General features: G+C 41.1%; 1 protein-coding gene across 1 annotated transcript in view; it reads right to left on the bottom strand.

The window, feature by feature from the left end:
* Window positions 1–11,897, bottom strand: part of INO80C (INO80 complex subunit C) — a 30,525-nt gene extending 18,628 nt beyond the window's left edge. The window contains 3 exon segments of the mRNA XM_048313052.1: window positions 11,366–11,575; window positions 11,578–11,777; window positions 11,780–11,897. Coding sequence (XP_048169009.1) covers window positions 11,366–11,575; window positions 11,578–11,777; window positions 11,780–11,882 — 513 coding nt within the window. The 5' untranslated portion in view covers window positions 11,883–11,897.
* Window positions 11,898–12,114: the final 217 nt, after the last annotated feature.

Here is a 12,114-nt window from a genome sequence, read left to right as displayed (position 1 = left end):
GCATACTAGCAAAAAAGACTACAGTAAATCACAATTGAATTTTTATAAAAAAACTGCCAGTGTGTTCCTTCCTCTATCAGAAAAATTCAGTTCAGTCAAGGACTTTGGCTAAACTGCAAATTAAAAGTTTAAAATACATCATTTGATACAGAACAGTTAAGGTCAAAGTACTTCAGGAGAAAAGAGTGGAGGATTACAATATGCTCATGTGCCGTTAACATTGTGTAATGCTGCTCAGGGAGCATACCAGAATCCCTGTGCCGAGTAACAGCCTTCAGCCAAGGTGGGAGAAGGATCCAAGTCCATTCATCTACACGTGACTGAATCAAGGATAAGGGAAGTAAAAAGTTATCGGCTCCTATGACTGACGGGAGAGCAATTTAATTTAAAAAAAACCAAAAAAAATATACTCTGCTTCCTGATTGTAGTTTATTCTGTCAAACATTATCCATTCTGATGGGAAATAACACTTGAGTAACAAAGAAAAACAGAACAACATTTCTTCAAGGAAAGGCAATTAATTAGTTTCAACTGAAAACAGGGTGTATCTTTCTTTCAGAGCTCCTATCTATTTTGCTGAGGAAAAAACACACTTGAATTAGAATAGCTAAATTTTACCCTCAAAATGTTATGGACTACCTGGTAAACCAATACAGAAAAAGAAACTTTACTTTTAGCACTTGCTTCTGTCTTTCTTGTCACTTTAAGTAGATAAAAATTCTAGTTTTATTTCATTTCTGCTAACCACACTACTTTTGCCGTGGTGCATTGCAGTCTAAAGTTACTTAGAAGAAAGTTTTTCCATTTGTGTACAGATACTTAAGACTGCCATACTGAAACACCATGTCAGAAAGACAAAGGTTAGGTACACTGATCTATGAAACATTGCACTTCTACAGGAACTGAGAATAAAAACAGTCTTTCTACAAACCTTCAAAAAGTTACCAAAGGCATAATGTATCAGAGAGGAGTAATTTTATCAGATGCTCCAAAGGTCTTTTAAAGAAGACAAGAGAAGAAACTATACCTTAGATTTTAAAATTCTTCAAACTAAATCTGTCATTTTTATTGTTTGTCTCATATTATGGGACTAAAAAAAATCTGGTTGCACATGCTCTGAATACTGCATTCACTTTCCTTTATCTAATAAACTCAATACCAACCATTCCAGCTTTGAATAGCACACCAATCTCCCGTACTCAGCAAAATTGTAGGTGCATTATTCTATGGATACCTACATTTAGCTGGATAATGAACCAAAACGCCTGACAACTGAACCAAAATAAACATATGGCAGATTCTAATTTAGATGAAAATAAGGTAATACAAGTATCTCTTGTAGGTTATTTTGAGGCAGCTCAGGAGGAAAAGGGAAGAGAGAGTTGTATGGCAGAGCTAATTTCAAGGCAAATTTCTGAAATATTTCTGCAGAAACATTTGTACAAGTAGGTGGTTGTTTACTCAGCTATGCAAGTTCTGTGGCACTTCACCCTGATACCACATATTGAAGTTGAGGAACTGCAGAAGATCGGAAAAGCGCCAGACAGTTCAGCATGTTCAAATATGCTTCTATCCCGACTGCCTTTTTTACTCTAAATAGAACAGAACTATTAAAAGACTTGACTTTTCCACTACATTAGAATTAGTGATGTTTTGGTATCACATCCACAACTGTAGGTGAGAAAGAAACATAGTATTTTAATACTTTGTGGTGGGTTTAACAGGATCCTATTTTAAGACAGTTCCCACAATGAATTATTCAGCAAATAAAAAAATACCTTTTGGACAGATAAAAAAGGACAAGGATAAAAAGGACAATTCTATAGCTGTAAAAAAAAAGGTAAATCTGGCTGCAACAAATAGGTTTAACAAAAATTCAGGTGAAAATGGAATTTCTGACTTGAGAAAGTTCAAGGTCATTAATGTGAGACTCAAACTAGCACTTCTAGTTCTAGACTATGTAAATAAAGATAATCAACTTAAAGAAAAAGGCCTTTCCAGATTACTGCTTTGGTTTCAGGAGCCTGAACACACTGTGCATGCATCAAGGAAAAATGGCCTGCTATTCCAGTTTGTTGACTTCAACAGTTTATTTTTCCCAGAACATTGTCCTGTCCTTTCAAGGGAAGAGCAGTTCTACTAAAACATAAACATTGTTACAGTGTAAGGAGAACTAATACTGTCTAAATGTAGTCATTGATTTTCATGGTAATTTTCATGTTTGAACCTGCCCATGACATTAGTGTAGGACTGTTTGTTTAGGGGACACACCCATCTTAGTCACACAATTCAGACATCTGAAAGTTGACACAGTAACACAATCACTGAGGCTGGAAGGGGTCTCAGGAGGCCACCAGCTCACCTCCTGCTCAAAGCAGGGTCAAAACTGACCTTGGACTAGATTCTTGGGGCTTTGCCCCTGCAGGCCCCAAACACTTCCAAGGGCAGGATTGCACAGCTCTCTGTGCAGCTCTTTGTCTCCCTGGCTAGAAATCAATATCTTACAAAATAGAAAATACTGGTTTTATTAACAAAAATCTCTTTTGGTCATAAGCAGTCATATAACTCACATTAATTACTGCCCTAATTTCTGCATGTTCCAATTCAGCAGTATTTTGCTGTAGTCCTGATGGTTTCAGGGCATAAATGTAACAAAGTTTTTAGACAGAGGAGTCATCTTTTATTAAATGTACCTGTTTATCTGGAAAATTAAGACAAGCTTCTGGATGGACTGCATGCCAATACACCACAGACTCAACAGAAAGACTTTTTATGGCACATAACTTTCAAACAGTTTCCTAGAGGGTTTTAACTCCCTCCTCCTTTATCCTAAATGATGAGTGTTTTCACAACGCATTCTCCTTTGCTTGATGAACATCCCCTATACGCCAGAGATGCCAATAACCTTTTCTTCAGATATGATCTACTTGATTCATATCTACCCAAACTCTAAGCAGTACTTCTATATTTAGCTTGAGAAGTTGCTGTTTCACTTTCAAATATGGAAAAAGACTTAAATACCTGAAATTTGATTTTTTTCCAGCTGTACCACTTAAGTGACACTAGCCATACCTGTCAACCTTGTCTAATTTATGCAGAAACTATCATAGGTGTCTCAGCCTTTCCTGCCCTTCTTCTTGTTCTTTCATTACCTCAGAAAGGCATAAATCTGAGGAAGCAATAAATAAGGCGGTCATGATAAGCACACTGCATCTTTACGAACACCAGGGTAAGTAAAGCTACATGCATGTCAACACTCCGAGGGCAGAAAAGTCAAACATTTAAGTTGGTTAAAACTTTTTAGAAGGTTTCACCTCTAGGCCTGTGGATGTTTGCAAAATGAGCTATCTTTTTTAATTACATCAGATTTTATGTAGTACACATATTAGGTAGGTTGTACACAGAAGCATGGAATTTTGTGTTTACTGAAAATTAAGGACATATGATCAAATCATATTTCTCTGTTTAATAAATGAAAAAAAGGCAGATATAGTACTAAAAGTCTCTTTTCATGTGGTAAATCCCAGCAATAGTCTGCAATGCTTTATAGAAGGATTTTTCTCTTTTAATTCTCAAAAACACTCCTTATCCACAGCAGGGTCTTTTAATCAGCAAGGACAGTTTTTCTTCCTGAGTCAGCCAGTAGTTACATCCTTGGGCAGGACAATTACAAGACATGTAGCCACAGATATTCACCCCTCCCAAAACGATGGGCTCTGCTACATATAAGTATGTACTACTCACAAAAGAGTTTCCTTCTATCCATTTAAAATTTGTTTCTTGAATTAACAGTATTGCATTTTTACTATAACATAAACACGTTATTAAGTGGCATGACTATTTCACTTTTTGTCTAGAGTTTAGAAAGGAAATTATTTCTGATCCCTGTTTGCACAACTGTGTATTAAAATTATCATAAGACAAAACATGTAACAGAAATAAATACCTAAAATACATAAGCAGACCATTCTGATAACCATGTTCATTACCAAACTATGGATTTCTTCTCTTTGGAACAGAGAGAAAACCTCCATCCTTGGCTGTAGAGGAGAACACCTTTCCACACTCCCTATACCATACCAGAATTGCTTTTAGCCCAGTGGTTAGGGTGTGCTTGGGAAAAAGAGGGTTTGAATCCCCTCAGACAGTGGCAGGAACAGGTGACTACAAGTGCAGGACAGATTAAGCAATTTTAAGGACAGATGATATAAAAAGCAAGTGCGTAAGTGTGCTTCTACTTCTGAAAAAAAGGATTTAATATCTGTTTTCAAAAAGGCAGATGTTCATGGTTCTGAATCCCAAGTAGGAGACGCCTAAATCTTCAGGGAGAAGTATATTTAGGACTAGTCCATATTTCTTGATAGCTTATTTTGGTGGCATCTCAGAGTTAGTAGAATCAGCTAAGGGACTTAGAGACTGACAGAAAAGCAATATGATGGCAGAAGCTGTTACTTTCCAGGCCTTCCTGCAGGCAGGAACACTGGATCGAGCACTTCATTTAGTCTGTTACAGTCAACTAATGAAATCTGGAATTAAGTGTATGTAAGCTCACGAAATAGGTTGCTCGTAGTGGAAAAGTGTTTTTTCTTGACACATGATAGTGCCTCTTCCTTGTGCTACACCCCACAGCTGTTAGACTTTGCTGTGAATCAGTCCAGTTCACCAGAGCAGCAGGAGACAATGCAGCTTCCAGGAGAGGGAAGTTTGGCAAGTCCTGTCTGCTGACATCTATCAGTGGGAACAGGTCTCGGGAGAGCCAAAGCTGGCATGATGCAGGCAGCAGGAGCATGCAGCTGAGACTTGTGGAGGCGGATAAGAGGGAAGAAGGTAGGAGGAGACTGAGACTCTGATAATGAGAAACTAATACATTTGCCTAATTGAGCCTCTTAAAGTTGCAGGTGTGCTTTGCAATGAGGCAAGACACACTGCTCACAGATTCTTGTGTCAGGTCCTGGCATACTTCATAACACGGAGCGTCACAGCTTTTACGGCTTTCTGCAGGCTTAAATAAACAGCCAATCTCTCCATCCTGTTTTCTTGGAATGTTTGAAAAATATGTTTACAACCCTTCCTGGCTAAAAAATTAATATTTCTATTAGCCTTTCTAATCCAAAATGAACACATTGCTATAAATGGATATAATATATAATTGATATAACTATCAATGCCTTGCTACAGCAAGAATTGAACTTACTACCAAATACAATTATTGCACTTTAGAAAAATGTGAAAAACAGTCTGACAACTCTTCAAATCTGCAATATCTAGACAGTCAAGTTATTGGAAATTTTCTTTTGTTAATCTGAATCTTTTACAGCACTAACTGGATTCTGAGATCACCTTTTAGGAGTACTACCTCTCAGAAAAAATGTCATGCTAAAGTACATGTATGAGGTGTTTTAGATTGCTCTTTCTCTTTCAAAAAAATAACCCTTCCTATTTTATCTCCTTATGATAGAAGTGGCAAACCACCTTTATTAAATCTCCTAAATTTCCTGCATGTTTATTATGAATCCTGAAATTAGGTGTGATCACAGTAAGACTCCATTTTCTGTTAGCTAAAGGAAAGATTAAAATTGTCTGCTAGCATAAGTGGAGAAGGGTAAAACCCCCATGACACCAGCATACTAATGCCCATAGTAAAAGCCAACAGACATATGCTTTTGCCTTTCTTCAACATAACACATCTGTGTTTACTATAAATCTAAAATCTATTCCCATTTGGTTGGGGGAGGTAGGTAATTCTCTAAGATTGGCATAGTCTGCTTTAGAAATTCACATACTTTTACGATTACAGATCATCTGAAAACTTCAAAATGTGATAAATGTCAAGGAAAGTTAATTCTTAGCTCTGTTTTGACAGTTTCCATTTTAACCTAGATTGCTTTATAAAAGCAATTCCCTTTTTAAAATAAAGCTGAGCTTAAAACACACATAAATTTTGCCATATTTCTGTAGAAAATCTGCTTATTGTCTTTTAATTACCATTTTTTCCCATCAGGGACTGGAGGGATTCTGGTTCTTTAACAGATTTAACTTCAAATGTGCAAGTGACAAAAACTGGTGCTTCAGGATAATCCCAATTCTCCTTAGATGACTGCCTGAAAACAAGATGTATTTTGGGAAGTGTATTCCAGCTATTCACTATCAGCTTTGTTGCAGAAAGTATCTTTGTGGTGCAGAGTCTGAAAGGATTAGGAGACGTAAGCAGTGACCCTCTGAGAGCTTAATTCAGAGAACTGCAGGTCTGGAGGATTTTCAGTGCTCTGTGGTCTGGTGACATGCACTGTGATGCCAGAGTATGTGAATATGTGTGGCACAGTGCTGCCAATTGAAATGCTACCTGCTAAAACTCTTGTTAAGACACGACAATCTGTTTTGAACTGGCTGCTGGTTTTGTAAGAGCCAAAACTCTTGGGTAGGGTTTGGTATAATTGTGCAAATGGCTGAACTCAAAGAGCTCACCTTAGCAGTTTTTATCAGTAACTAGCAATCACCTGCAGTGTATCATGGTATCTATATTTTATCCAATGGAAGTGTCATTTAAATCAATTTAATTAGGTTTGAATTAACATCCCGTGGGAACACACTGTATCTTTTAAAGATACCATTCCAGGCAAGCAGTAGTTTCAGACTGGAACTGCTTCATTGGTTAAATTCATATGTTCTCAGTTACTGTCATAATCTTACAGGATGAGAGAAGTTTTAAGACAAAAAGTGTAGTCTAGAGCATAAAGACATGATAGCTTTTTAATAATCTGGCAAACAGATATGTACTTATATCGCCTTCCTATCCTGGCGTGTCAGGTTCCTTCTGTCTTGCAGGGCAGGTGGATTGGTGAGAAACGCTACTTGTTTTTTAAATTTCTAACGACAAAGGAGAATCATGCCTTTCTGTAGCAGAAAGTCTAATACAGAATAGTATTAAAATAATTAGAATAAGTTTGGTATTATACTGATTGGAGTAAACATGGTCTGAAGTGGTAAGTAGGTAATTTTTAATTCAGCTCAGAAAGTTGTTACACTGTGCCACACTGGAGGAGGTCCTCTAGGATGTTGACCCAGAACATGATGACAGCAGCAGCTCAGCTCAGCAGCTGTAGTGGGGCTTGCTGATTCTGTACTTAAACTCAGCCACCCTAACCTTGATTTTCAAGAAATTACAGCCAGATCAAATGGGCTCTTTAAAACAAAGTTATTTTTAAATTGATTTGATGGTTTCCTACTATGAGTGCTAGGCTTGGTAAAATAGCGTAAAAAAAGAGTTGATTAAATTTACTGATGTTTAGGGTCAGATTCTGTGCTGTTTATTTACTAGTATAAGCTTCCTGCCTTTAGTGGCCAGCTTTTGAGTACATAACAGTAACCATGTTAATATGTATATATTTAGGTCCACCTGTTGAACTTACAGCTGCCTATCAGAACTGTGAAATCTGATGATCTTCAGTTTATGATATAAAAACATCATAATATAGATACATCTAAAATAAAAATGGAGCTCTAACTGTATCAGAGTCATTCCATTTATTTTCATGTTGTGCATTAGAGGAGTTTAAGGCAATGGTAACTTTAAACCATTTTGATTTTATTTTTTAACGTTGTATAGTTTTTGCTTTTAAGCATAGAATGAGAAATACAGAAAGCATTAAGTCGACATACCAGTAGTACTGCTGCAATAATAATAATTATAGATAAAATCAATATAAATACTTCACCAGGTTAAGTCTGAAGTTATTTCACAAATAATGTAAGCAAATTTAGATTTACCATAATATTTAGCATATTTTCTCTCTTTAACTGTCCTATGACAAAATCAGAGACTTTTTTCCCAAAACATTCTCCTATCTTACTGCAAATTTTATCTTTAAAGCTTGTTAGCTGTCATGGAAAAGCATTTTACTTCATTACTTACACCCTGATCTAAAATATACTCTTTTGAAAGCTTCCCGTTGAGGTATAATTTATAAAAATAATGGTGTGAACATTAAGGTAGAGCAACTGGTGGCATTTTAAGATCAGTATCAAAGATTCTATCCCAGGTTAAGTGATAGTAATTAATGAGACATGAGACCTGGAAACAAGTCTGAACAACAGCCAGCGATGGAGCTGAATCAGCACAGCAGCTCCTGGGAACCACTGGGCAGGGACATCTGAGGGAACGGTGCTGTGTAAATCACTACACTGCATTGGTTTTGACACATTAATGTTACCATTTAATATACATAATAATCCTCAACATGGCTGCCACAAAGGCTGAGGCATTTTTCAGTGGCACAACAGCATGGGAGGAATAATTGCATAATGTTAGTGGAAGTGAAGTAATCAATCTGCAATCACGCTTTCCTGTAAAGTCACTTTTAATACTACGTTTGGTAAATACAGGCATTATGTCCAAAAAGCATGTGTCTCCTTCTACAGACATGGCTGACAAGCCCTATGAGCAATGTGCTTCCAAAACAAACATGACTCAATACCTTTGGGTTGGTAGCTCACACAAATCACACAGAATGTTCTGGGTTGGAAGGGACAGACAAGGATCATCAATTCCAGATCTCAAGTGAATGGCCCATATGGAGATTGAACCTGCGACCTTGGTGTTATTAGCACCATGCTCTAAAAAAAAATGAAGAATGTTTTTTGGTAATGTTCCTAAGGTGTATTTTAGAGAAAGTGGCAATTCACATATTGGAGAAACAAAATCAAAACAGGGTTTATAAAAATGTGTATGCTCTGTGATAATTCTGCCTTCCTGTAGGATATACACAGTTACTCAAACTAGTTGATTACATTGCTACGCTTAACCAAATTTGTTATATAAAAAATGAACCCATTTTTGAAATTTACAGTTTTACCAGACCAGCATGATTTTCAGGGTGAGCATTGTGACAGCTGCTTCTGACATAGAGCATATGAGAGAAGAACTAAGTATACACTTTGCAGAACTAACAAAAATCCCTTTTTGTTTAATTTCACAAAGATGGAATCAGAGATGTGGGGATGTTCACAGTTGGCACAATGTGAAGTGTGTTTTCATGTAGGCTAGCACAAGGTTCTCAGCAGAAGTTACAACAGGCAGGGTCCCCAGATCCCAAGCTGACTCCTGCAGGTAGTTTTAAACCTCCCAGTAGGGATTTTCTTACCTGCAGTTTGCTACTTAACCAAAGAAATAACGTCAGTTTAGAAACCATTTAATGCTGAGCTATGGCACGATATATTTTGCTGAGCTATGGCATGATCAACATTTTTAACTCAAGACATGCAAAGCCTTCATTTCATTTGTTTGAACTGCCTTGCTCCAGAGCTGCTCAGCAACATTGAATGAGATAGCTAGAATGAGCTGTTTCTTGACCCATTCCTGAGATTACACATTTTCTGAGACTCATTTTTTTCTTTCCCTTGTGGGATTGATCTGCACTGCTGAAGTCAATGAATGTGTACAATGACTTGGACGTAGTGTTGAGAAATTACTTCTTTCTCCACTGAAATAACTTGTGAGAAGAATTACAAAAACTGTTTATCACACACTATTGAAACACAGTTTGAGTAAGAAATCATGGATTGCCTCATAACACTGGAAGCTGTCCACAAGCTTAAGTTTGGTGTGAACTTCGGAAAACAGTTTTAGAGGCTGAAGGGTGTGGGGAAGTTTTTAAAATATAAATTATTTTATACACATTTAAGTTATATATCAATATATAATGCTTTATATCTGCATACACACACACACACACACGCACATGCACAGAGCAGACTGCTCCACGCTGGAAAATCCAGATCATTATCTCTATCACACCTTGAGAGAGCTGTCAAACATGATCATGTCAGGCAGTAATTTTTCACAGTTGCGGTGCAGTTTGTTAGCGACATTGGGCACTATGCTGTGTACTCCCTGTCCTAGGGATAAGCCCGCCAGGAAAGAAACCATGTAACCACCATGGGGTGAAAACAAGAGCATCATTCAAATGAGGAAGAGTTTGTGTCAAGAGCATCATTCAAATGAGGAAGAGTTTGTGTCTGTGCTCTCGTGTGTGCACAATGGCTTTTATTTGCCTGGAGAGAAGATCTGCTGAAAAATGCACAAATAATCCCCTGATCTGATAGCTCATGTGAAAATAAGCAACCTTACCGGCAGTAGGGCATTTGTAGCTATGCTACTGTTATAGTTCATGAAGTATTACTAGAAGAATCATTTTTAGAGGGAAGAGACAGCCATTTTTTCCAACCCTCTTTTCACCACTGTAGCTACCAAAATCTTTCTATAAGAAGTAATCTACGACATAACAGCATCTAAAGTCTATACAGATGTCATGTACACGCTGACTCTGAACATCTTCCAGGACTTAATTTTGGAGCATGAGATGCTACCTCATCCTCAAGAGGCTGATGAGAAACAGAATGCTTTGAGTGATTGCTTATTTGTATAGTGGTGTGATGTACACATCATCATCAGGAGGCAGATGACATCAACTGAGGATGGGTGCTGGTGCCACACAATGCAGAAATTGAGGCTGCACAACCTGCTGGGATTGAGGGTTGGAGTTTAGGACTAACTCGCATTCATAGCCCTTCTGTCTCCCTGATTGACTCTGTTCCCCAAAACTCAGGCTCTGAGGCTACCTCTTCATTTCATATGTAAGTCTTCTATGCACTTAGTCCAGCTGAGAGAAGGCCATGTGCTCTGCACACAGGAGATCTAGCAGCTGTTGAACTGTGCTCTGTCCAGCATCAGTGCCTCCTCCGCGACAGCTCAGCTGCCTCACACTGAAGTCGGCATCACGCAGGATCAGAGGTTTGTGCCTGTGGGGGTACGCACGGAGCTCAGGCGCGGCACAACCTCGCGTACAGAGCTGCTGCTGGAGGCGAGCGCAAGGAACAGTGAACTGTAGGGCGGCTTGGTCAGGAAGTGTCACCACACACGGTATCTCGGTGGTCACAGACGCAGCTTCCACGGCATCCTGGTTAAGCTTTGCCTCATCCGGCCGCACACCCGGCCGGGGAAGCGGGAAGAACGACACCACCGGTCCAGCTGAGCACATGGAGGGGAGGGGACACAAACTCCACGCTACAGCGGGATGAAGGAAGGCCCGACAGTCGGGGTCCCGACCCCTGAAGGGCCCCGCCGGCCCGAGGGACACCGCAGCGGGCTCGGCAGCTTCCAGCGCGGCCATGGGCAGGACGGGAGAGAAGGAGGCAAGGGGGGGCGTGGGGCGGCAGCGGCGTGTCCCGGGATACCCGTGGGTCCCGGGAGCCGGGACAGTCCCGGTAGGAGGGGGTGCGGGACACGCTCCCAGCACGGCGGGAAGGGGCGGGGAAAAGCAGGTCACTACCGCGCATGCGGGCTGCCCGACCCCCCTCTCACCATTACCTGCGAACCGCCAGGCGCCGTCGCCTTCTTTTTCTTGGTCGGGCCGCCACCGGTGCCCGGGCTCGCCGGGCGCTTCTTGCTGCGGGACGCGGCGCCGGCGGGAGACGAGGCGGCGGCGGCGGGGACCAGGCTGGCCATGCCGCCCCGCTGCGCGCCCGGGCCCGCAGCGGCGGCGCTGCGGCCGCGCATGCGCAGTGCTGCCGGCGCGGCCCCGCTACTCCCGGCCGGGCCTGGTCGGGGCCGCTGAGGGCGAGCCGGGCTTGGGTGGTGCTTGGGTGGCGCTTGTGAGGCTTCGAGCTCGGAGCAACCGCGTCTGGGGGGGAGTCTCGTAGGGAGCAGCTCTGCCGCCTCCTCGTTGCTCTGCTGTGTCGCGGGCCCCTTCTCAGAGACCTGCCTGCGGTGGCAGACTCGGCCCCGGGTAGCCGCTGTGCGTCGGAGGTGGCAAAGTGTGTCGAGGTGTGGGGTTTCTCACCGTAGAGGGTGAGCGGGACTGGAAAAGGCGCTGGGTCTGAGCCATAGCACAGACGCCTTTGCAGTCGTTTGGGAGGTGAGCAGTAAGGAGCTGTGCGGGAGCACCTCAACACAGGGTGTAGTCTGGGACATGGGGCCCTGTCCGTGCGTGGTGCTAGCGCTGGAGCGCTGTGTGCTCCGTGTAAACACTGCGCTGTGCTTGCGGGCAGTCGCTGTCTTAAGCCTGCCCAAGGGGTGATAAAGTTTATGTGAAAGGCCTTCATACGATGAGAATGGTG

This window comes from Corvus hawaiiensis, chromosome 1 (assembly GCF_020740725.1).
Source record: "Corvus hawaiiensis isolate bCorHaw1 chromosome 1, bCorHaw1.pri.cur, whole genome shotgun sequence".
In the NCBI taxonomy this organism is placed as follows: Eukaryota; Metazoa; Chordata; class Aves; order Passeriformes; family Corvidae; genus Corvus; species Corvus hawaiiensis.
Note: the sequence above shows the minus strand (reverse complement) of the source record. Positions and strands in the feature narration are given on the sequence as shown.